This window comes from Oryctolagus cuniculus, chromosome 7 (genome assembly GCF_051225735.1).
Source record: "Oryctolagus cuniculus isolate XC-2025 breed Fujian yellow rabbit chromosome 7, ASM5122573v1, whole genome shotgun sequence".
Lineage (NCBI taxonomy): Eukaryota > Metazoa > Chordata > Mammalia > Lagomorpha > Leporidae > Oryctolagus > Oryctolagus cuniculus.
Window position 1 is genome coordinate 50,976,362 of NC_142873.1, and position 25,335 is coordinate 51,001,696.

Here is a 25,335-nt window from a genome sequence, read left to right on the forward strand (position 1 = left end):
ATTTTCTGGACTTTTTTTCATCATTTATTCTACTCCTTTGATAGTTAGCCCACTAAGAAACAAATATACCTAAAAAGATACATATACATAAGGAACTAGTTAACACAACTTCACACTTGATGGAACATTCTAGAAGTATTTATTTCATTGCTGATCATTAGGATGCAGCATGCAACTCTCAACAATGAGCTGCTCTCCACTTCTATAGAAGCACCAAATGCTGTGGTACTACTCAGTTTCCAGCCTTTCAAAAAGGTTTTTATAATCAATATCATTACTGAGGAATGAGCCTTCTACAGACTTAAAAGCACTTACTGTCTATAAAAGTTAACTTCGTATTTCATGCATAAAATTCCAATTGGCAGATTAAGGTTCATAATAGAAAGAAAAAAAATTAATTCTGGTTTTGTGAATTATCAGGAATAAAATAAGCATTCTCCTTGCCTTGTGATAAAGAAATAAGAATTTTTTTTCTCTACCAGTAATTAAGACAGTATTTTGATGATTTCTTAGGGTTATAAAATTGCCTGTTGGTTAAAGTTTTTTTCCAAAGATGGTAAGAAATAAGAAGTTGGCTCTTTTTCCTGTATAATTCAAAGGAATATTTGCAGTATGTGCAAGAGTTGTAGGGTGTACTGCAGACCCTTTTGATAATTATTTAAAAGGCCTATTCTCCCTATTTAAAAAATTCCACCTCAGAAGGTAAAAGTAAATTCTCATCATCCCTGAGCAAAAAAGGGAAAAATCATAGGTGCTTTTATTAGTTAACAAGAGCTGCTGTGAATGAGTTATCTTTCCCTAGAACATTCTCAGAGTATGTACATGAACTGCAACAGGAATGATGTGCTCTCAGAGACGTCCTCAGATAAAGGTACTTAGCAGTTCGAATATTTGATCTTCAAAAAGTTTAGACTTAATTAAGGTATACCTGAATATTTTCTATTTTGAAATTTGAAAATATCCTGAGAGGATGTTGATAAGACATGAAATTACTGGGCACAAGAGAATTTAAAAATTGTTAGCAAATTGTGGCAGGAGGAAAACCAAGAGCAGGGGTAACTGCTGCAGAGGAAGTTGAGTAAAGGAGCAGAATGAAGCTATAGTTATAAGCTATACCTTTCTTCTCACTAAGCCATAGGCCTCTGGCTATGCCATCCTCACTCTTATATTAATAGAAAACCAGATGTTGCAAAATAAAGTAATGTCCCAAGTTAATTTAAGTTTTTGTTTAAGAAGTAAATGAGAGAAAACATTTTAGCTTCTTAATCAAGGAATACTATATTATAATTTCAAGGCTTCTTAATATAATTCACTTAACCCTAGAGCAATTGTGCAATAAGCAAAATATCATAAAAGGAAAACAACAAAGGTTAACTTCCCACAGGGGCCGATAGACAAGATCTGTGCAGCACAGCAATTAACCTTCACATAGTGGAGTCTTGTTCGAAAGGCCTTCCACAGCTCTGATTACTGAAAGTCACAAATGTCACCAACAAAAGGAATGTTGATTAGAGTCAGAAAACTTCCTAAATTAGGGCTGCCTTCTTTGAAGGAAGTTCAGAATGTTGCTAGCACAGGCTGGCTACGCTAAATCTCACTGATGGCTTCATTAGAGAATGAGAATGCCCCAGTCAGTGCTGTTTTAAGAATGAACTGGGAGGGAAAAAACAACATGAAACAACCTACTGTTCCCTAACGTACATGGCTTAGCACCCAGAGAAAGACTCTGCCCCCAAAAGAGACTTTCTACTTAGGGTTAAGCTTCATTAAATGAGGTGTAACCTTTCATTTTCAGGACATGTCTTTTCTTGCAAGGTCTTTTGAGGCAGAAGTTCCACTTGGATTCTAATATACATCCCTGTGAGCTCAGCTTCCTGAAAACACACACCTGCTGGATTCTAGGTTCTCCCTTACCAGTGACTGGATTCACTACTTCACAGCCACCAGAATCGCACATACACTATTAACATGATGAAAAATACAGCTACTGCTGCAAGTTTGGCGTAAGTGGAACGCATGTTCAAGTACTTCGCATCCTGGCGGTATTTCTTCGACAGACTGGACAAATTGTTAGCCTTTGAATCCAATGCTGTCAAAGGGCAAAAAGGAAAACAGTAATTAGTAACTGGAAGTATTCTAACAAAAGCATAAAAGGCTTTAAATGATCATTTTTACTCTAAGGGCTAAGGGTAAGTTTGCATATACTTATTAATTTATGATCCTAAAGCACTGTAAAACATACATTTAAAAATTATCATGTCAAATTGTATCCAATTTCTTGAGGTTGTACAGTGAGGTAGTCAGCAGTGCAGGCTCTGGCCTCAGACTTTCGTTCAAAATCATCTGTACCAACCACATGAAACTGGCCAAGTCATTTAACCTCTGGCCCAGTTTCTTCATCTCCAAAATGGGGATAATAACAGGAACTACATCGTAAGATCACAAGTACATGAGGCTGCCTGTGAAGTTAGCACCATGCCTGCATACAAGAAACGTTTGATAGATACTGGGTCATGTTTTTCTAATTATTATCATCTTCATATTTTAATTTAATCCACATTTTCTCATATTTTGAAAAGTGATAATCTGTGTAAGATAAGACTCAGATAATCAGAAAATACAATTAACCAGTCTGAGTATTAAGCTATATTTCAATGGTGATCACTAAAATTTCCAAGACTCCACAGAAAAAAGACTGTTTGAAGTTAAGACTATCAGAAATTACAATTCAACAGATATAGGAAAGTTGTCACGTAACTAAATTACAATGAGTACTAAAAACCCACCAATTTCTAGTAAATTAAGCTGCTGCTTTTATTTTTTTAATTTATTTGAAAGGCAGAGTTACAGAGAGAAGGAGAGACAAAGAGATCTTCCATACACTGGTTCACCCCACAGATGGCTTCACTAGCCAGAGCTGAGTCAGGCTGCTGCCAGGAGCCAGGAGCTTTATTCAGGTCTCCCACAAAGATAGCAGGGGCCCAAATACTTGGGCCATCCTCCACTGCCCCTCCCAGGCTTAGCAGGAAGCTGGAAGGCAAGTGGAGCAGCTGGTACACAAACCAGCACCCATATGGGATGCCAGCATCACAGGTGGTGGCTTTACTCACTAAGCCACATTGGCCCCTGTAAATTAAGCTTTTTAGCATTTTCTGCAAAGCTCATTTTCTTTTCTTCAAGGATATTTATGTTACCTTCTTATAATTATTAGCTGAGCTCTTAGAAAAAGTGCCAGATAGAGACAAACTAGATCATATGAAAATACTCAGCATATTTTAATACCAGAACTTCTCATTTTTACATTTTACTCAAACTTCATTTTTTTAAGTTTTCAGAGAACTATTTTGTAATCTGAATTTGTTTGCTCTTCCTTACAGAATGCTCTTGGAATATCTGGAGTTGCTCAATAAACAGTGGTTTTGTTGAGAAATGTGGTATTACTTAATACTACTGACACGTCAGCCACATCTAAATTAACAACTACTTATATGAATAAGAAAAACATCTAGTCATGAAAGAAAACAGGTGAGAGAAATAACCATGATAATGCTTAACAATATTTCTAGCTGGTATACCAGAAAGTATATTGCACTCACTAGGGACTTTTAACTACCGTGTTTACTGCTATATCACAATTGCCTAGAACAGGACCTAGCTTATGGTCAGTGCTGAATGACTCTAAATCTGCTGAGAATAACTGGGCAGAGTAGCAGTTAGTAGGCTATTTGAAATAAGAGACTTCTTCAATATAAGAACCTTTTGAAGTACAAGATACCATAAAGACAAAGCTATTGGGGCCGGTGCCTGGTGTATTGGGTAAAGCAGCTGCCTGTAGTGCTGGCATCCCCTATGGGCACCGGTTTGAGTTCTGGCTGCTCCACTTCTGATCCAGCTCTCTGCTACGGCCTGGCAGAGTAGAAGATGGCCCAAGTCCTTGGGCCCCTGCACCCACCTGGGAGACCCAGAGGAAGCTCCTGGTTCTTGGCTTCGGATCAACTCAGCTCTGGCCATTGTGACCACTTAGGGAGTGTGAACCAGTGGATGGAAGACATCTCTCTTTCTTTCTCTCTCTCTCTCTCCCCCTTTCTCCCTCTCTCTCTGCCTCTGCCTCTCTGTAACTCTGTCTTTCAAATAAATAAATAAATATTTTTTAAAAAAGATAAAGCTATTGCTTAGCGTCAATTAAACAAGTATTTATGGTATAGACACCATGTGAAGAGCTAGAAGATATAATAATGATCATATGTACATGATTCTTGCTTTTGGAGAATTGAGTTTTGTAGAGGTGACACCTTTAAATGAGAAAACAAAACTCACTGCTTCAAAGAAACAGGTTTATTTAGGCAGCCAAAATGGGTATAATCTGATCTTGTTCAAAGAACCTGCAAGGAACTACTCATGGATCTTAAATGCAAAGTTAGACTAGCTCTAAAACTAGAAATTAGAGACAGAAGAAAGATGGATGTTTAGGAAGAAGCTTAAAGAGGAAAAAACATGATTCTGGTAGGCTGATCTCTTCACTGTCCTTCACATGTGTTCTGCTCAGATATGCTTTTTCTTTCACGTAAAATACCACTCTCCATTCCTTCTTGATTTATCTAAATTTAGGAAATGTTTTCTCTTCACTTCAAATTTATCTAATTCCTTTATTTTACACAGCAGCTGTTATACATCCTTTTAAAATTATCATGCAAAAAAGAGAACAGGATTCCAGAGGCCAACAGGTTCTGTGGGTATCAGCAGTGTGACTTTTAGTAAACCATATAAACAGTAAAACTGATTTGATATCACCCAGTTCACATGAGATTACTATAAAGATTTAATTAAGGTAAATGAAAGGTAAGTGCTGGATAATGTTTGTGCCCTTACACTATTAAATACTCTGTGAGAATGTTTCTTTATCTTCCAACCAAAGTAATTTAAGAGTAGAAATGTACTTTTTTTTCAATCAACAAATCAGCTTTGTGACAAACAAAGCACTAGAACAGATTCCTTTACATTGTTGATAAACTGACAAATACATATATTTTAGCTTTAAGAAAAATTCCTATGCTGGTCTATTTTACCCTAGGTAAGAGGTTTATTATGTTGAAAACTTATACAGACTCACTCAAAATTTGCTGTTTAAAGAGAGTGAAGTGATATGTTAGCATAAATGGTGACTACTAACATAAAGCTTAAAGTTTGCAGTTCATCAAATGAGTGGGAGATTTCTTTTTATTTTTTATTTTTTAATTTTTTTTGACAGGCAGAGTGGACAGTGAGAGAGACAGAGAGAAAGGTCTTCCTTTTGCCGTTGGTTCACCCTCCAATGGCCGCCATGGCCGGTGCGCTGCGGCCGGCGCACCGCGCTGATCCGATGGCAGGAGCCAGATACTTATCCTGGTCTCCCATGGGGTGCAGGGCCCAAGCACTTGGGCCATCCTCCATTGCACTCCCTGGCCACAGCAGACAGCTGGTCTGGAAGAGGGGCAACTGGGACAGAATCCGGCGCCCCGACCGGGACTAGAACCTGGTGTGCCGGCACCACAAGGCGGAGGATTAGCCTAGTGAGCTGCGGCGCCGGCATGAGTGGGAGATTCTATCTCTCTTTCTGTCTCTCTGCCTCTCAAATGAATTAAAAATAAAACAAAAAGTTTCTAGTTCATAATAAAGGAAAACCTATTAGCTAATAAATATGTGACCAAGACTGTACTCAAGAAGTACTCATTAAGGAACTTATCTGTAACCATTACTGTGAAGGATACAAAAGAAATATATGAAATGGATATAAAACATATAAATAAAGGCTACCTTTAATGAGCTTACATGTCTACATTAAATACCTAGGTGACATTTAAACATCAAGTAAATTTATACATAAAAACTAATTACCTATAATTTCAAAATTTGTGTAGGTAAAACTACCTAATTTTTACCTAATTTACCTTAAATATATTATCTTCAATTTTTAAATTTTAAAAGATAATTGTAAAATAAAATAAATTTTAAAATCAAAATTTAAAATTGTAAAATGCATATATATAATACATTTATAGATTCATAAAAATATAAAATACATTAATGTATGGAATACATACTGTGATAGATAACATAAACATTCAGTATGTATACTTAGGATGAATTAGGTAAATAAATACACACATAAGCATACAATTATGTGCTAAAAATTAAATACACACATATGCATACAATTATGTGATTAAAAATTATATAACTAATCACTTTAGTATTTTAAAGTACAGAAGAGATCAATGTGATGTAGGCTATAAGAATCAGGGAAGGCTTCTTTGAAAGGCAGATCTTGTCTAGGTCTTAAAGAACAGATCCAGCATGAGGTAAGTACGGACTATTACGGATGTGAGTACGCTGACCTGGCTGAGGTAGAATGTTTGGTAATTATGGAGAATGATGGATGTTTGCCATCTCCTTATTTTCCAGAACATCTTATTCACAGAACACAATGCTTTACACACTATAAGCATATAATAACTAAAGAAATGAATGAAAAGTTGAAAGCATATTGTATATTATCCTGTAATCTCATATTTAGAAGTTTTTCAGCAGACGAATGCTTTCACAAAAATGGCATTTAATAAGGATTGATCTGGCAGTAATAAGCCTCTCAATGAGGGCTACCCAGAAAACCAGTGCAATGTATCTTTGTTAATTTCCTCTCATTCGTCCTTTCATTTCCTATAAACTCTGCAAATGATTCTGTATATAATTTACTTAACTGTGAAAATATCTTGGAAAGAATAATTACTTTTAATATGGCTGGGACTTTATACTATTAATCACGCTATGAGAAAAATAATCAGATTGGAAGCTTTGTAAAAATCTATTTTTTGAGACACGAATTGTTAATAGTCCTACATAGAATCTGACAGCATAAAAGGTATTGCAAAGTGAACTATCCTTGCTCATGGAATAACTACCTCTTTGTAAGATTCATCTTAATCTTAGATACCTGAGAGTGCTTCTCCTCGTTGTAATACTTCTTCAATATTGGCCACCATGATCCTCTGCACATCTTGCAATTCAGTGTTGATGGAGCCTAGGTTTCTCCGAGCACGACTGTCAATGTACAGCTTCTTGGTTTTCTGAATGAAGGTATCTAGATTGATGATGAAAGTTACCATTAACAATTTCTCTCATGTATAGCAAAGTGCTGAAGTAGAGAACTGGATGTTTTGAGTTTATTTCTGGATCTGCCATTGTCTATGGCTAACCAAACTCTGGGAAATATCAAAATCTTGACTTTTTTCCCCCCTCATCATTAAAGATAGGAAGACAGATAGAGGATGTCTTTATGTATTTGTTTATCTGTAAAACACATTGACAGAGAGAGGGAAAAAGAGACAGAGACAGAGACACCTTCTATCTGCTCTTTCAGTCCTCAAAAGCCTGCAACCACTGGACTCAGTCAGACCAAAGCTAAGAGTCCAGAACTCCATCTGGGTCTTGCACACAAGGGCAAGGCTCCAAGTACTTGGGCTATCATCCAGTGCTTTCCCAGGCAGCAGGTAGCTGAATAGGAAGTGAAGCAGCCAGAACTTGAACCAGGCATTCCAATATGGGATGTGGGCATCCCACGTGGTGGCTAAAGCTGTTGCATTGTAACACCTACCTCAAAATCTGGACTTTAACTTCCTCATTTGTACCATGTAAAGATAGAACCAGGTGACCATTCAGAAAAAAATGTCCTTTGGACACTATGAATTCAAAGTATCTGCTATCAGAATTCTCAGAAAAATTAAGACCCATGGGCCCGGCGCTGTGGAACAGCAGGTTAAAGCCCTGGCCTGAAGTGCCGGCATCCCATATGGGTGCCAGTTCTAGTCCGGCTGCTCCTCTTCCGATCCAGATCTCTGCTGTGGCCTAGTATATGTACTGCCGAAGCGAGCACTCTGCTGTGGCCTAGGAAAGCAGTAGAAGATGGCCCAAGTCCTCAGGCCCATGTACCCGCGTGTGAGACCCGGAGGAAGCTCCTGGATCCTGGCTTCGGATCTGCGCAGCTCTGGCCATTGTAGCCATCTGAGGAGTGAACCAGTGGATGGAAGACCTCTCTCTCTGTCATTACCTCTCTCTGTAACTCTGTCTTTCAAATAAATTTAAAAAATCTAAAAAAAGAAAAAGAAAAAATTAAGACCCAATACAGTAAGCCTTTCTTGCAAGCAGAAATTTTCAAACTATATTTGGAGAATACTTAGGGCTTCATTATTTAATTCTACACTTTCCCTGAAAGGTTGCTAACACTCTAGTATTATTTGAACTTAATATGGTAAACGAGTTTATAAGCATCCAAAAAGGTGAGAAGCAGGACAATCATTCGGCCTAGTGGTTAAGATGCCAGTTGGGCCGGCGCTGTGGCTCACTTGGCTAATCCTCCGCCTGCAGCGCTGGCACCCTGAGTTCTAGTCCCGGTTGGGGTGCCGGGTTCTAGTCCCAGATGCTCCTCTTCCAGTCCAGCTCTCTGCTGTGGCCCAGGAGTGCAGTGGAGGATGGCCCAAGTGCTTGGGCCCTGCACCACCATGGGAGACTGGGAGGAAGCACCTGGCTCCTGGCTTCAGACCGGCACAGCACCGGCCGTAGCAGCCATTAGGGGAGTGAACCAACGGAAAGAAGACCTTTCTCTCTGTCTCTCTCTCACTGTCTGTAAGTCTCTCTCTGTCTCTCTCTCTCTAACTCTGCCTGGAAAAAAAAAAAAAATGCCAGTTGGGACACCTGCATTCCATATTGGAATGCTTGGGTTCATTTCCTGGTTTGTTCCCAGGCACATTAGCAGGGAGCAGGACCAGAAGCAGAACAGCCATGACTCAAACCAGCGCCCAAACAGGAATCCGGCACTGCAGGTCATGGCTTAACCCACTGCACGGCAGCGCTGGCCTGGCTGGGCACCTTTTATCCGCCTCTTTAGATCTCCTCTCCACTCTTTTCCACTTTGCTTTCTGGGAAACTGACCTGAATGGGCTCCTCACCCTTAGCCTTCAGTTAGGTTCAGAGACAGTGAGGAAGTCCCAACAGCACGGAAGGAGGAGAGCAGACAGTGAGCTCCTGGCTCCTCCCTAAGAAGTGACTTTGGGCTGGCAAAGCCAAAAGTTACTGCTTCCCTCGAACTGGCCTTCTCTGTAAATTTTCTCCTCCTCAGTTTCTGAATTTGGTTCTTCCCCTTATAACTTCAGGTCTACGGATAATACAACCACAGGTGCATGGTACCTTGGGATTCCCCTACAGCCCATTCTTTTTTTTTTTTTTAATTTGACAGATAGAGCTAGACAGTAAGAGAGAGAGACAGAAAGAAAGGTCTTTCTTCCATTGGTTCATTCCCCAAATGGCCGCCACAGCTGGCACTGCACCGATCCAAAGCCAGGAGCCAGGTGCGGATTAACCAAGTGAGCCACGGTGCCGGCCCTATCCCCTACAGCCCATTCTTATCTCTGTATATAGTTCCCTTATGGTCACTGGCATATACCACTTACATTCTCCCTCGGGCATTTGTCTAATTTTTTTCTTCGCTTTACTGGACTATATTATTACCTAAAAAATAAAATTTGAAAAACTGAACACAATATAAATTAGCACTTGGAAAATTTAGTTATAGAAAACTAGAATACTTTGCTAAATTTTCTCTTTCTGAAAAGCAAATGATCCATATACTAACAAACCTGAAACACGTCAGGGAGTATAACTAATTTCTTTTTTAACTAAAATTTTCTGTGATGTAGCCTGATCCTACTTATTCTCACTCCCTGTACTTAGTACAGTTAAGACATTTTCTGTGATCTATTGCCATCAGTTACTTGACCCAGGTATTATTGGTGATGAGTCCTTTTTTTTTTCTTGTTAATTTAAAAGGCAGAAGAAACCTAGAGAGAACAACAGACATCACCATCTTCTGGGTTTTTTTTTTTTTTTTTTTTTGAATAGAGGATCTTATTCTACTGTAAAAAGCAAAATATAATTCTTTCTGATTTCTGCATTCTGATCTCCACAAAATGAACCCCAATGTTAATATACAGGGGGGCCGGTGCTGTGCCACAGCTGGTTAATGCCCTCGCCTGCAGTGCCGGTATCCCATATAGGTGCCGGTTCTAGTCCCAGCTGCTCCTCTTCCCATCCAGCTCTCTGCTTTGGCCTGGGAAATCAGTAGAGAATGGTCCAAGTCCTTGGGTCCCTGCAACTGCGTGGGAGACCCGGAAGAAGCTCCTGGTTCCTGGCTTCAGATCAGAGCAGCTCCGGCTGTTGTGGCCATTTGGGGAGTGAACCAGCGGATGGAAGACCTTTCTCTCTGTCTCTCCCTCTCACTGTCTGTAACTCTATCTCTCAAATAAATAAATTTTAAAAAAATGCATCAATATTGTGTTAGTGTAACAAATGGCTTCTTCATATCGTTTGCTTCCTTTTGACAAGTCAGGGTCAAAAACTTACCAAATTCAATAAAGGAGTAAGGTCTAGACACAGTGGGCACCTTCTTCCCATGCTGTTCATCAAATTCTGAGTGCAAATCTTCTAGGTAGGCAAAAGCCAACTTCTTAGGAAAGGCAGCCTCACACAAAACCAAATAACACACTCCCTGTTCAATAATGTAGCTGGAGAAACAAAAAAGAAACACAAAAATCATTTTTAAACAGTAAGTACTTCTAACAGATTGAAACACAATTCAGAACCATGCAAACTTCTGCAACTATATGGTCCAAACCCTGTGATGCTGGCTAAATCACAAAGTCAGTTTCAAACTACAAATCCCTAGAATTAGAAAGCAATATCTTTCCATTATTAGAAGTAAATTCCAAAAGAGCATTTATACATTTTTATCCTAATTATTTGACAAATTTTCAACTCATGTACATCAACACCTAAAAATTTTTTTTTGAAAACTCAGAGTTCTGACTATCTACCCTTTGATTCTGCATTGCAAGCTAGTACATCCATATTTAAACTCCTTCTAGTCACAAGGACAAAAAGAACTGCAAATTTCTGTGGAGGTTAATGTCATATTTACTGGGTACAGAAAACAGCAACTGCAGGACCAAAGATGCATACTAATTTCCAAGGTAGATGAACTCCATGGTCAACTGGAAACTATCTAACAACAGAACTGACTCCTCCTATGACAGTGAGCTCTCTAACATTCTGCAAGAGGCTACTGGATTGCATATCTGAGATATTCTAGAAAACCGTTAGGCTAGTAAGTGATTTTCAAACTTCTTTCTAGCCATAGGACTCTTTCAGTTAAAATTATATTCAGAAGACCAATGTGTACAGCAGATAAAATCTTAAAGGCCCAAAGCATTACAAAGACTTCCACCCTTGCCCTTTCTATGTGGTCCCTGAGGCATTCTAGAACTCCAGAGAGGATAATTTAAAGACTATGATATTATCTGTTGGACATCTTAGTAATACTGCTGTCCTATTGCTTGTGGCCACCTGAATTAACTAGCCTCCTTGCCTTCAATCTTCTATAACATCAGTTTTATTCCCAAAAAGTCAATATGACCATACTGCCATGCTTAAAAATTCTAGGGGTTCCCCACTACCTGTAAAATAAAATCATACTCTTGGTATAGCTATTTATAGCTCTTCAAAACAAGCCACGTTGTCTCATATATCCTTATATAACAAATGGCATGCCATCCTCTAATAAGCTAGGTTCTTTACATCTTTGTGAACTTCTACTCATGTTATTTTTTCCAATTGTAATACTCTTTTATCTATCTAGAGAAATTCTGCTCATTTTCGTATACTTAATTCTACTATAATTTTTTCTGTGAAACTTCTCTGTATTCTCTCTTCCTACTCTTTTCTTCAATCTTAACCCCTACAAAAGGGAATTAATTGCTTTCTTCTCTGTCCTTCTAAAACATTTCATTTATACTGGATTATAGCACCCCTTGCCCTAAGGCATTATAATATATTGGAATTGTGTGCTTCTCTCTGCCAATAAGAAGATACATTCATTAAAAGGTATGGCATTTTGGCCGGCACTGCGGCTCAATAGGCTAATCCTCTGCCTGCAGCGCCGGCACCCAAGGTTCTAGTCCCAGTAGGGGCACCGGATCCTGTCCCGGTTGCCCCTCTTCCAGGCCAGCTCTCTGCTGTGGCCAGGGAGTGCAGTGGAGGATGGCCCAAGTGCTTGGGCCCTGCACCTGCATGGGAGACCAGGAGAAGCACCTGGCTCCTGCCTTCGGATCAGCACAGTGCGCTCTGTATGTCTCTCTCTCTCTCACTGTCCACTCTGCCTGTCCAAAAAAAAAAAACAAAAAAACAAAACAAAACAAAACAAAAAACAAAAACAAGGTATGGCATTTCAGGCAGGACTTAATACAAGGCCTAGCAAAGAATAAACCTTTAATAATTCTTGAATGGAAATAAAGCATGTGAGACTACAAAGTCCTAAAGGAAGTAGGCAGAAGAAAATCTCTTCTCAATTCTATGAGGACTTTCCTAAGTTCTTTGTTTCCCAACTCATGGTAGAGATATACAGTTGTCCCTTAGTATGTGTGGGGTCTTGGTTCTAGGAGCCTTGTGGGTACCAAAATCTGCAGATGCTCAAGTCCCTTATAGCAAACAGTGCAGTATCTGCATATACCTTAATGCCCATCTTCTAGCAGACTTTAAAATCATCCCACTATTACCTATAATATATTCACTCACACAATGTAAATGTTATGAAAACAGTTGTTACACTATATTGTTTAGAGAATGACAAGTAAAAAAGCCTGTACACACTCAATACAGACACAAGTATTTTTTTCCAAATATTTTCAATCCACAACTGGCTGGATTTGAGGATGTAGGACCTGCTTCTGATCCAGCTCCCTGCCAATGGCCTGGAAAAAGCAGTGGAAGATAGCCCAAGTGTTTAGGTCTCTGCCACCCTTATGGGGTTCCTGGATGAAGCTCCTGGCTGGCCCAGCCCCAGCCATTGTGGCCAATGTGGCCATTAGAGGATTGAACTAGTGGTTGGAAGATCTTTGTCTCTCCCTCTCTGTGTAGCACTGACTTTAAAATAAATAAATAAATCTTAAAAAAAAAAGTAATGCCCACCATTTTCTTAATCAGTAAGCCAGGGTTCTGTTTTTGTTTTGATATATTTGTGTTTGATAAGTGGAAGTTTCTTGTTTTTTTTTTTTTTTTTTTTTTTTTTTGACAGGCAGAGTGGACAGTGAGAGAGAGAGACAGAGAGAAAGGTCTTCCTTTGCCGTTGGTTCACCCTCCAATGGCCGCCACGGCCGGCGCGCTGCGGCCGGCGCACCGCGCTGATCCGATGGCAGGAGCCAGGAGCCAGGTGCTTTTCCTGGTCTCCCATGGGGTACAGGGCCCAAGCACCTGGGCCATCCTCCACTGCACTCCCTGGCCACAGCAGAGAGCTGGCCTGGAAGAGGGGCAACCGGGACAGAATCCGGCGCCCCGACCGGGACTAGAACCCGGTGTGCCGGCGCCGCTAGGCGGAGGATTAGCCTAGTGAGCCGCGGCGCCGGCCTCTTGTTTTTTGAAATTAAACACAGTAGGTTCCTCTCTAGCTAAAATAGTAAAGATTATTTAGCTGATACTTTTGTATTTTCCTGTGATCTTCTTGTACTTTCTCCTTTTCAGTTCTTCTTATTTTGTCAGTTTCAAACTTGACATATACTAAACACTGAATACAGTTATCTGTAGTTAATTTAAAATTCCTTTGACACCTCTCTCAGCTGTACATATTGTTTATATTATCACCGATTGGGATGCTCTTAAATTATCAGTTATTTATTGACTATTCCCTACATATCAGGCAAGATGGTATTATTCATGGATGTGTGAATAGTTCTCATGAAATTCCCAAGATTTTTCCCCCTATTTTATGTATTCTATGGAGGAAAACCGAAACATGAAGCTATGGGAGTTGCTCAAAGTTCTACTATTAGTGAACTTTTTTTTTTTTTTTTTTGGACAGGCAGAGTTAGACAGTGAGAGAGAGAGAAAAAAAAGGTCTTCCTTTTCCATTGGTTCACCCCCCAAATGGCTGCAACGGCCGGCGCTCTGAACCGATATGAAGCCAGGAGCCAGGTTCTTCCTCCTGGTCTCCCATGCGGGTGCAGGGCCCAAGCACTTGGGCCATCTTCCACTGCCTTCCCAGGCCACAGCAGAGAGCTGGACTGGAAGAGGAGCAACCAGGACTAGAACCTGGCACCCCAACCTGGACTAGAACCTGTGGTGCCGGCGCCGCAGGCGGAGGATTAGCCTATTGAGCTGTGGCGCCGGCCAGCATTTTTTTTTTTTAAAGATTTATTTATTTACTTGAAAGTCAGAGTTATACAGAGAGAGAAGGAGAGGCAGAGAGAGAGAGAGAGAGAGAGAGAGACAGACAGAGAGGCCTTCCATCCGCTGGTTTACTCGCCAAATGGCTGCAACGCCAGAGCTGCGCAGATCTGAAGCCAGGAGCCAGGAGCTTCTTCCTGGTCTCCCATGTGGTGGCAGGGGCCCAAGGATTTGGGCCATCTTCTACTGCTTTCCCAGGCCATAGCAGAGAGAGGATTGGAAATAGAGCAGCCGGGACTTGACCAGCACCCGAAGATGCCAGCACTGCAGGTGGCAGCTTTACCTGCTACGCCACAGCTTCGGCCCCTGTTAGTAAACATTAGAGCAGGAATACTAACCTACATGTTTCTGATTCTAAGGTAGTCATAAAGCAAGAAGTTATTATTACATGAGAGGAACAACACTCATAACTTATGATCGGCCTTCTGAATAAACAAGCTGAGATTTCATTTTGCAGAATTAAAGCCAGAAAAGTTGCTTCCATGAAGAGACTGTATTTTTAAAACTTTTCAAACAATTGTTACCATTCTCATCAGGTGTTACCCTACATACTTACGTGACCAAAAAGAAATCAGGAATATACTCACTGAAAAGTCATGGCTCCTGCTTCCAAAGTACACCTCGTAGGGGACTGTTCATTCAGCTTTCTGAAGAGCTGCTTAGCCTGACTCTGGTACTGTTGAAGGTCCCGGCCAGACTGAAAGAAGATGACACCTCCATTTAAACATTTTGCACACACAAAAACGCGTGTTAATAAGGAGCATCATGACATTATGAGACACTTTGTAAATCAGGTCCTTTGTTTTAATGAAAAAAAAAAAAAAGGCATATTTTTAGAAGGAAGTCCTGGGGCCGGTGCTGTGGTGCAGCGGGTTAAGGCCCTGGCCTGAAGCGCCAGCATCCTATATGGGCGCCAGTTTGAGTCCTGGCTGCTCCTCTTCTGATCCAGCTCTCTGCTATGGCCTGAGAAATCAGTGGAAGATGGCCCAAGTCCTTGGGCCCCTGCACCCGCGTGGGAGACCCGGAGGAAGCTCCTGGCTCCTGGCTCCGGATCGGTGCAGCTCCGACCGTTGCGGCCATCTGGGGAGTGAACCATTGGATGGAAGACCTCTCTCTCTCTCTCTGCCTCTCCTCTCTCTGTGTAACGCTTTCAAATAAATAAATAAATCTTTAAAAAGAAAAAAGAAGGAAGTCCTAACTCTTAGTTCTCTTTTTTTTTTTTTTTTAAGATTTATTCATTTACTTGAAAGTCACAGTTACACAGAGAGAGAAGGAGAAGCAGAGAGAGAGAGAGGAAGGGAGAGAGAGAGGTCTTCCATCCACTGGTTCACTCTCCAGTTGGCTGCAATGGCAGGAGCTACGCTGATCCAAAGCAAGGAACCAGGAGCCTTCTCTGGGTCTCCCACGCAGGTGCAGGGGTCCAAGGACTTGGGCCATCCTCCACTGCTTTCCTAGGCCACAGCAGAGAGCCGGACTGGAAGTAGAACAGCTGGGACTAGAACCGGCGCCCATATGGGATGCCGGCACTACAGGCACTAGCCCCCTAACTCCTAGTTCTTAAAGATGACATTACTTACTAACTAGGAAGCAAAAGTGTATACTTAGCTACATTTAAGGAACTCTCTTTCAATCCAGTGTTCTGTGCATTATTAGGTCAGTATCCTCCTCCTAACCCACTTCACTTGCACAATTGTTAGCAAAGATTTGCACAGTATGTGCTGTACTCAGGAAAAAAACCCTGTCAATAATAAAGTGATGAATCTCATTTTTAGACTGGGATATCAAGCAGAATATTCCACAAAGTATTACATTACTGAACATTTAGGCAAAACTAAATGTGTATACCCATGATTGCAAGTTACATGAACACTATGACTGCAACCAGGTAAAAAGGAGTAAGAACAAAGATGGGAAAAAGCAAATATCCTTTTCTGTATAAATTTATTTGGTTCCCAAGTTTGGACAGCAAAATTATGACTACTGAAGGATATGTACAAACAAAAGTGAAAATAATAACATTATAGAAATTTTCCTGGATAATTTCTAAATACTTTTAACAATTAAAAAATACATAAAAGGAAAAAAAGTCTCTTGAAGAAACAGTGGTATCTCACTAGCTGACCAGATACAAAGAAGAAAAGAGGTGCATAAAGATGGGAAGGAAACACTTACATCCACTGCTTATTCACCCACTTAGTGGGAAGGAGAGACCTTCTGCCAGCTGTACTCTGAATGCTTCTGTCCCACTCCCCCATTCCCATATTGAAATCTTTTACAGTCACTATACATTGTCTTTATTACTGTAATCAAAGTGTTCTCCAGGTTTTGAACATCATTCTTACTTTTCTAATTTCAGAGTAAGCTTACAAATGAGTATTTATGGAGTATAGTGTGACACTTCAATACAGGTATACAATGTTTAATGATCAGACCAAAGCAACTAGCCTACCAGCTCAGACATTTATCATTTATTTGTGTCAGAAATATTCAAAATCCTCTCTATGAGCTATTCTGAAATATTCAATTAAGAGCTGTCAACCAGAGATATTCTACTCTGCTGCAGAACATATTAGAAGCTATTTCTTCCATCCAATAGCATCTTTTGTATTTTTATTTTTTAAGATTTATTTACTTATTTGAAAGGCAGAACTACAGAGAGGCAGAGAGAGAGGTCTTCCATCCACTGGTTCACTCCCTAGATGGTCACAATGGCCATAATTGCACTGATCTGAAGCCAGGAACCTCTTCTGGGTCTCCCATGTAGGTGCAGGGGCTAAAGGACTTGGGCCATCTACTGCTTTCCCAGGCCGAAGCCTGCTGGTTCAGGTAGCATTATTATTACTGAGAACATACACTGACACAATCTTTGGTTAAATAATAATTTGCATATATTCATATAATGGAATATTATGAAACAATTAAAAATGTGTAGGGGTTTGGCCTGTTGGTTAAGGCACTTGCATCCCATATCACAGTGCCTGGATAGAGTCCTGGCTCTACTCTCAATTTCAATTTCCTGCTAATGAGTACCATGGGAAGCAACATGGGAAGGTTATGGTTTAAATAGTTGGTTCCCTGCTACTCATGTGGGAGATCCGGATTGAGCTTCCCATTTTAAAGTTTTGGCCCTGGACTCAACCCAGATGTTGTGGAAAGTTCAGGAATGAATCAGCAGCTCTATTCGCTCTCAAATTTTTTCATGTATAATATTTAATGATATGAAAAAATATTCATTATATACTGCTAAGTGAAAAATTAGGTGTATAGTCTTACAATATTTTTATTTAATTTTATATAAGCATAAACACTAAGTTTTTGAGTAGAGATTACACATAATGGTTACCACTAAGATTTTCATCCATTTGCTTGTATTTACTGAACTTTCTATGATAAGCCTGGATTACCTTTGTAACAGTAAACATTATTCATTCATTCATTCCTTTTTTTGCATATTTGTACCCTGAGTATTATGTGCCATTCTGGTGAACTTTAAGAAAATTTCTGTGGGCCAGCACCATGGCTCAATAGGCTAATCCTCTGCCTGCGGCGCCGGCACTCAGGGTTCTAGTCCCAGTTGGGGCGCTAGATTCTGTCCCGGTTGCCCCTCTTCCAGGCCAGCTCTCTGCTGTGGCCAGGGAGTGCAGTGGAGGATGGCCCAAGTGCTTGGGCCCTGCACCCCATGGGAGACCAGGAGAAGCACCTGGCTCCTGCCTTCGGATCAGCGCGGTGCACCGGCCGCAGTGCACCAGTTGCGGCGGCCATTGGAGGGTGAACCAATGGTAAAGGAAGACCTTTCTCTCTGTCTCTCTCACTGTCCACTCTGCCTGTCAAAAAAAAAAAAAAAAAATTTCTGTGAACTTTAAGAAAATCAAGATAAGGCCGGCGCCGCGGCTCACTAGGCTAATCCTCCGCCTAGCGGCGCCGGCACACCGGGTTCTAGTCCCGGTCGGGGCGCCGGATTCTGTCCCGGTTGCCCCTCTTCCAGGCCAGCCCTCTGCTGTGGCCAGGGAGTGCAGTGGAGGATGGCCCAGGTGCTTGGGCCCTGCACCCCATGGGAGACCAGGAAAAGCACCTGGCTCCTGGCTCCTGCCATCGGATCAGCGCGGTGCGCCGGCCGCAGCGCGCCGGCCGCGGCGGCCATTGGAGGGTGAACCAACGGCAAAGGAAGACCTTTCTCTCTGTCTCTCTCTCTCACTGTCCACTCTGCCTGTCAAAAAAAAAAAAAAAAAAAAAAAAAAGAAAATCAAGATAAAACGAGAAAAAGTTCTTCAGAAATGGGCAAATTAAATTACTAAGTAGTCACTTTCTACCAGGTAACATTCTAAACATTTCATGTAATTTAACTTGTTTAATCTTCACAATTATCCTGTCGAGTGATTAGAATCATTATACCAAGTTTATATTTGAGTTGCCAAACTTGTCCAAGGACCCCAGACTCATAAAGAGAGAGGCCAGGATTTGAACCTAGGCTGTCTGGTTCTGGAGCCCATTCCTACCACTTCTACAAGGGTATCTCAAAAAGCTCATGGAAGAATTGAATTAAAAAATAAGCTTAGGGGCCGGTGCTATGGTGCAGTAGGTTAATCCTTGCCTGCGGCACTGGCATCCCATATGGGCGCCGGTTGGAGTCCCGGCTGCTCCTCTTCCCGTTCAGCTCTCTGCTTTGGCCTGGGAAAGCAGTAGAGGATGGCCCAGGCCCTTGGGCCCCTGCACCTGTGTAGGAGACCAGGAGAGGCTCCTGGCTTCGGATTGGTGCAGCTCTGGCCGTTGTGGCCATTTGGGGAATGAACCAGTGGATGGAAGACCTTTCTCTCTGTCTCTCCCTCTCACTGTCTGTAACTCTACCTCTCAATAAATAAATAAATAAATAAAACTAACTTATTTTGGTGTAAAAATTTTGAAATCCATATTTTGTTTTCATAATATTCAGTGTCCAAGAACTTTTTGAAGAACCCTCTATGCATGGATTTCAAATTTTTTGTACCAAAATAAGCTTATCTTTTAATTTCATTTTTCCACTAATTTTTAAGCACCTTGTATAATTAAAATGGTTTCAACAGTAGAGCCATATTCTAGCTGATGTCTTACTATTTAACATTAAATCTGATTCACAGGAAGAGGTGAAAAAACCATGAGGTAGCTCTCATCTAGACCTCATAAAACAGTGTAATCACTGCTCTAATCACTGACCTTTTAAAAGCAAAATCACAAAGGACCCATTGTGAGCCAGTCTACCAAAAAAAATTTCGATGTCCTGATTTTGTGTTCTATCTAGGGCATGCTAATGAACTTTGTATAAGTATAGTAAGATATATCTGTTAGTAATCCAATAGTGAAGTAGATGAGAATATATGGACAAACTGTGAAACAGATTTGAGGATATACAATACCATATTTAGGATTTGGCCCTATATATTACAAAAGGAACAAAGTAGTAATTTTCCATACAACCATGATATTTTTTATTGCTGTCACCTGTGACTGCTGAATAACTAGTTGTATCAAAAAGCATCTTTCATGTACTTTTCTCTGAAGGGAGGAGAGAACTTCCATTTTGCTTATGGCCTTGTCTAAATATTGACAGAGTTTGGATTCAAAAGGCTTCCATAGCCTAGGCAGCTCATGTTAAGAACCTCGGGTGGTCACTGACGTCATACTTAAGAGTGTTAACTGTTAAATTAACAACAGGAGTCACTGCACTAATTCCCCATGCGGGACCTCTGTCCTCAATGAGTTGTATTTTGAAAGTTAACTGTAAAACTAATTTTCAACCAGTTTTGTTTGTTTGTTTGTTTGGTGTGTGTGTTTATGTGTGCAACCTGTTGATATAGCGTTGATCTTCTATGTAGAAAGTTAATTGAAAATGAATCTTAATGGAGAATGAGACTGGGAAGGGGAGGGGGAGAGGGAAGAGGAGAAGTGGAAGTGTGGGTGGGAGTGCAGGTATGGTGGGAAGAATAACTATATTCCTAAAGTTGTACTTACAAAATCTGTATTTCTTAAAAAAATAAAATTATTAATTTAAAGAAAAAAAAAGCAGAGCTGCCAGGACTTGAACTGGTACTCTGGTAAACGATGCCAGTATAGCTTCTGGCAGCTTAACCTGCTGCACCATGATGCTGGCCTCAATTTTAATACATTTAATTGCTTACTAGCTATATATTAATTGCTTACTAGCTATATATATATCATTAAAAAGTAGTTAATCCATTTTGAGCCAAATTCCTCAGGTTGTTCTTATTTTGAGATTAGGGAAGTCTTTATTCCCCTCAGTTCAGCAGGTATTCATTGATCATTCAAATGTCCCATTATTCCAGATTATTAAAATAAGCAACCATTTTGGTTTTATATGGCAACAGAACTGCAAGAAAAAAATCTCTTATTTCACTCAACTGAAAAAGCACTACAGATACTTTTCATTGACTTCTCTGTACTTTTCTTAAGACATTTCTATCTAAAACAATACTTGGAAAAGGATGCTGGAAATAGATGCAGGAAAAAAGGCTAACATATCTTCAGTTCCATACATTAACCAATGGCCTTGCTTTCAGCTAATATCTGCCAGCCTTACTGGAACCTTGATAGCAATGACAAATAGTCAGTGGTACGCCTCAGATTCACTGCAGTCAGCTATGTAAACTCCATGATGATGATGGATAATGAAAGAGGCAGTGGTGATAACAAACCGGAGGCAGCCAGTCTACAGGAGCCTTCAATAGATGTGACATCCCTCTATAAAGCAGAAAATGTGCTGGTTTCATTTGACATCTACTTCAGAAGATGGCAAAATTTTAGCAATTTCTTACATAGGAATTTTTTAAACTTTTATTTACTTGAAAGGAACAGAGAGAGGGGGAGAGGGAGAGATCTTCCATCCACTGGTTTACTCCCCAGTAACTATCTCTGGCTTAGACCCAAGCCAGGTGATCAGAACTCAGTCTGGGTCTCCCACATGAGTGGCAGGGACCAAAGTACTTGAGCCATCACCTTGCTTCCTCCCAGAGTGTACATTAGCAGGAAGCTAGAATCGAAAGTAAAGCCAGAACGGGACGTGGGTGTCCCTGGCTACATGTTAACTGCTGCACCAAATGCCTATCCCTCACATGGAATCTTAAGTAAAAATTGTCTTCATTTGATACCAAAAAAAAAAAAAAAAAAAAAAAAGAAAAAGAAAAAGAAGAAGAAAAGCATTCAGCTTTGTAAGAATGTTTAGCTAAGCTCTTATCATTTTTAAATCTCTATGGAACTCAGCTGGTTGAAGGCCAATAAGACCAAGAACCATTTTCCTCTAAAAGCAATTACAGTAAATTGACTAATCAGCATAAATGTGGCACAGAGCGAACACTGTATACAATATTCAGACTATATTTCAAGAATTTTACTATTATAGTATCTGACTATTCATTTCCAGTACCAAGGCACCCTGTACAGGGACTAGTAAATAGCTGAAAAATGGTATCTGTTATTAGGAAAATAACTCAATAATTAAGGCACTTTGTCTCTCCCTCCTACTGTCATTCTGCCTTTCAAGTAGACTAAATAACATTAAAAAAAAAAAGCAGTGGTTCTCAACATGTAAGTGATTCTGCCCCCAGGAGACGTTTGGCAACGTTTGGAAAATATGTTTGGCTGTCACACAACAGAGGCAGAGAAGGTGGTGGTGCTTTCTGCATCCAGCAGGTAGAAGCCAGGGATACTGCAGTCATCCTACAATGCACAATATGGCCCCTCACAACGAAGGATTATCAGTCCTAAATGTTAACAGTGCTGGAGTGTTAAAAGCAATGATGAGAAATTTATTATGCTATATATTTTTCTAGCCTATCCTAAGTCTCAGAGCTTCTTTAATATAAAAGGGAATAATAATGGTACCCATATTAATATGGCTGGCCTGAAGATCGAATGAGATACTGCACTTAAGAGACTTAACACAGTGCTTGCTATGTGGTAGGCATTCTATAAATGTTTTGTGTACTATTATAACAGTAAAATTAAATCTAGGAGTCATATATTTGCAGATATTCAAAGGTTAGAAAATATTTTATTTTTCAAAGTCCAAATTACTAAGGGAAAACACTTTGAAATTATAATCACAGAAAATTTTTGGTTAAATCGCTTCCCTTATCAATTCAAATAACCCATTTTGGTAGGCTGATTCCAAACCAATACCAAACTCAGAATGAGGCAAAACAAAAACAACTAATTTTTCAATAAAGCACCAACACAGAATGGGCTCGCTAACAAGTAAACTTTAAAATCCACTTTATATTCTTTGCTCACTTTGGAGTTCAATAAAGTAGTCAGAAAACTAGCAGATTCTGCCCCTCTTTAACCCACTGTCATCCCTTGTGGGAAAATTATTTTGCAGCCAAACTACATATCTATCCTTCAAGGAAATCTCCCCACACTATCTCCCTTGTTATCATGTTCCCAGGCTCAATAAAGCAGTTACACTCCTTTTGCAGACTGGCCTAAGAAAATTCTTAACAAATTTGAAAAAAGAAAAACATTTCACAATCAAACATTGGGGTATATTTTTCAGGTTTTTCAGTGATCAGACTTTGTGTTCTGTACGAACAGAATTTACTATACTTACCATAACCTGTAACTTTACCTTCTGTATTACTGCTCCCCTAAAAGTTAAGCATACTTCAAAATCAAACCTAAAAAGGAATATAACCAAATAGAAGAGTTCCAGTTTCTTACTATTTGATCCTGCTACCAGTTAGCTTACATGTCACTTTTTTCTGGCAAGTCTACCAAAACTGACTTGGATACCTTTCCATGCTCAAATACAGAATCCTCTTTCTCTTCCACAGCAATTATATTACAATTGTTTTTGTTGTTTATCTGACTTTTCCACTAGAATGTAAGTTCTATGAAAGCAGAGACTGTGCCCTCTACTGCCCTACATTAATACCATCCCTGCACTTCCAATGTGCTCAGTAAGTTTGTTTTGTTTTGCATAAACATATGAATGAAAAGTCCAGAGTAGGAATGTAAAAAAAAATTTTTTGTAGAACTCATCTTTTTTAAGCCTCAAGGTTTTAAAGAACTACATAGGCTGTTTGAGAAAGTAACACAAAATTGATCACTTTGACAAAGTTACATAAATTCCACTCTCAGCCTTCCTTCCTCAGGGACCTCTCAAATTTTCTCCAGAAACTCCCCTTGATTTTCAAGGTGGCTGAGGTTGTTATTTTTTAATCAATTCAATACATTTTTTAACAACTTGTAGCACAAGGCTGTAAAAGTTGTAAAAGCTCTGGAGAACACAAAGATGATTAAGATCTGTCGTTTGCCTGCTAAGACACTCATTTTATCGAATGACAAAGAAAAAAATAAGGTAGAAGCATTACACGAATTTGGTACAGCTGATTGAGGACTGGGCATAACTTTGGGGAAAAAAACGTACTGTACTGAACTTTAACATGTGCTTATAAGTGGCAACATTACTGCACCCTCTTTCAAAAGATGTCAGTAAGTTAGGTCAAGAATCAGGTGTTACAGAAAAAAAGGAGTTGAAGAATTCAGCAAGGGATTTTCCTCAGAATTTGTTGGTCAGCAGCCTTATTAGGAGGAAACTGTAAGCACTAAATTTTAACAAGGTCCCAAGAGTCAAAACCCTGGGTGATTGATAACCAGCCAAACCTATTCCTTCTCCAGGCGTTCTTCTAAAGAAAACACAAGTAACACAAAAATCGCCTTCAGAAAAGACTTCCGCCCACAGGTAGTCTCCCCGCTACCAAAAGATAAAGGAGCACTCAGGAGGCGTTGGGAGTGCCTGGGGTGGGGGGGTCCCAAGGCTCTGCGGCGTCCTAGGAAGGGTTCGGTGCTCAGGGCAAAGCGCGCTCGCTTGGGGTCCTGGGGTCTAATAGCAGCAGCTCACCTGTTCGTCCTCCTGCATGGAGGCAGCCAGCGGGAGCCCGTCCGCCACTCGGGCGATCATCGTTAGCAACACCATCTTCACAGGCTACTGGGACCCAAAATTGGCCCGGGCAGCCGTAAGCGTCGTCTTCCCTGCCTCTGCCGCCTCAACAGTTACACCTCCTCCTCAGTAGCCTAAAACCCAGCTGCTTGCGTCTCCGCTTCCCGCTGAGGTGGCCGGAAACAGCTCAAGAAATTTCCACTACCGGTCCCATGAAATGACTTCCTACCGAGAAACACGACTACTGGAACACTAGTTCCGGAGTCTTTCTTTCCACCTAGAGAAACTTCCGAGGTCTTGCCCACTTTTATGGATTTCGAGCTTGGAATAAGTCTTACCTTTTTTGGGGGGGAAGTGGGGGTGGTGATGGTGGTGGTGGTAGCATCCAAATTGAAAAAAATTTTTCTAGTTCGTGACAGTTTAAATTTTGAGGGAGGACAGAAAAGGACGATGGGAGTTAATGGGTACTCAGATCAATGGCCTGTGAAAAAATTGAAAATCAGTCTGTATATTTTCATATGTAGTTTTTCTATTTTACAGGAAATTTTATATTATAAACAAACTTTCTACATTTGTATATTTCCAGACATAAGTTTTTTCTCTCTCTTTCTCTCGGCTGCTTATTTATACAATATTCCTGGATCTTTACAGTTTCTGGTAAGAGATTGATAAATATTTACTGCATATCAGTTGGGATCTCTACTACAACTATCATGAAAAGTAGCTGGGTAGACTTCATATAACCTCTAGTGGGCATTCAGCCTCCTTCTGGAGCAGCCTCTACAGCACAATTAGACTTAAGGGTTCATTTGCATTGCTCTGTCCTTTGGTGTCCCCATCTCTAGGACATGGATATTTTTGGCCTCTCGGGGATTTTATGAATATTAGATGAGAAAATTTAAGTGCAAGGTTTAATTTAACAAAAGAAGTGACACAAATGTAACAGGTTGAATGGGGTGCAGGTAACTAAAGACACAATAAATCTTGTTCATGTTAGACTTTAAGGGAAGTGAGCCTCATTAGGGTTAATGAAACACTAGAATCTCTTAACACAATGCTTTGCCTCTTTCAGGCCTCAGCCAAATAATGTTCAGCAGCACTCCCCC

The 25,335-nt window shown here is 40.3% G+C and overlaps 1 protein-coding gene across 1 annotated transcript; it reads right to left on the reverse strand.

The window, feature by feature from the left end:
* Positions 1–122: 122 nt before the first annotated feature.
* On the reverse strand, positions 123–24,407 carry SEC22B (SEC22 homolog B, vesicle trafficking protein). The gene is made up of 5 exons (XM_002715667.6): positions 24,191–24,407; positions 14,889–14,998; positions 10,432–10,592; positions 6,971–7,117; positions 123–2,089 (listed from the first exon to the last, which is right to left on the reverse strand). Exons 1-5 carry the CDS (start codon positions 24,263–24,265, stop codon positions 1,935–1,937), a joined length of 648 nt encoding a protein of 215 aa, XP_002715713.1. The 5' UTR covers positions 24,266–24,407; the 3' UTR covers positions 123–1,934.
* Between the last annotated feature and the right edge of the window lie 928 nt (positions 24,408–25,335).

Excerpts from the sequence above, each read along its gene's own strand:
- SEC22B (XM_002715667.6), bottom strand. The coding sequence starts at position 24,265 with ATGGTGTTGCTAACGATGATCGCCCGAGTGGCGGACGGGCTCCCGCTG. Across the intron at positions 10,593-14,888 it reads GCAGGAGCCATGACTTTTCA|CTACATTATTGAACAGGGAG; the intron begins GTGAGTATATTC and ends TTGTTTCTCCAG. Across the intron at positions 2,090-6,970 it reads ACGAGGAGAAGCACTCTCAG|CATTGGATTCAAAGGCTAAC; the intron begins GTATCTAAGATT and ends GCCCTTTGACAG.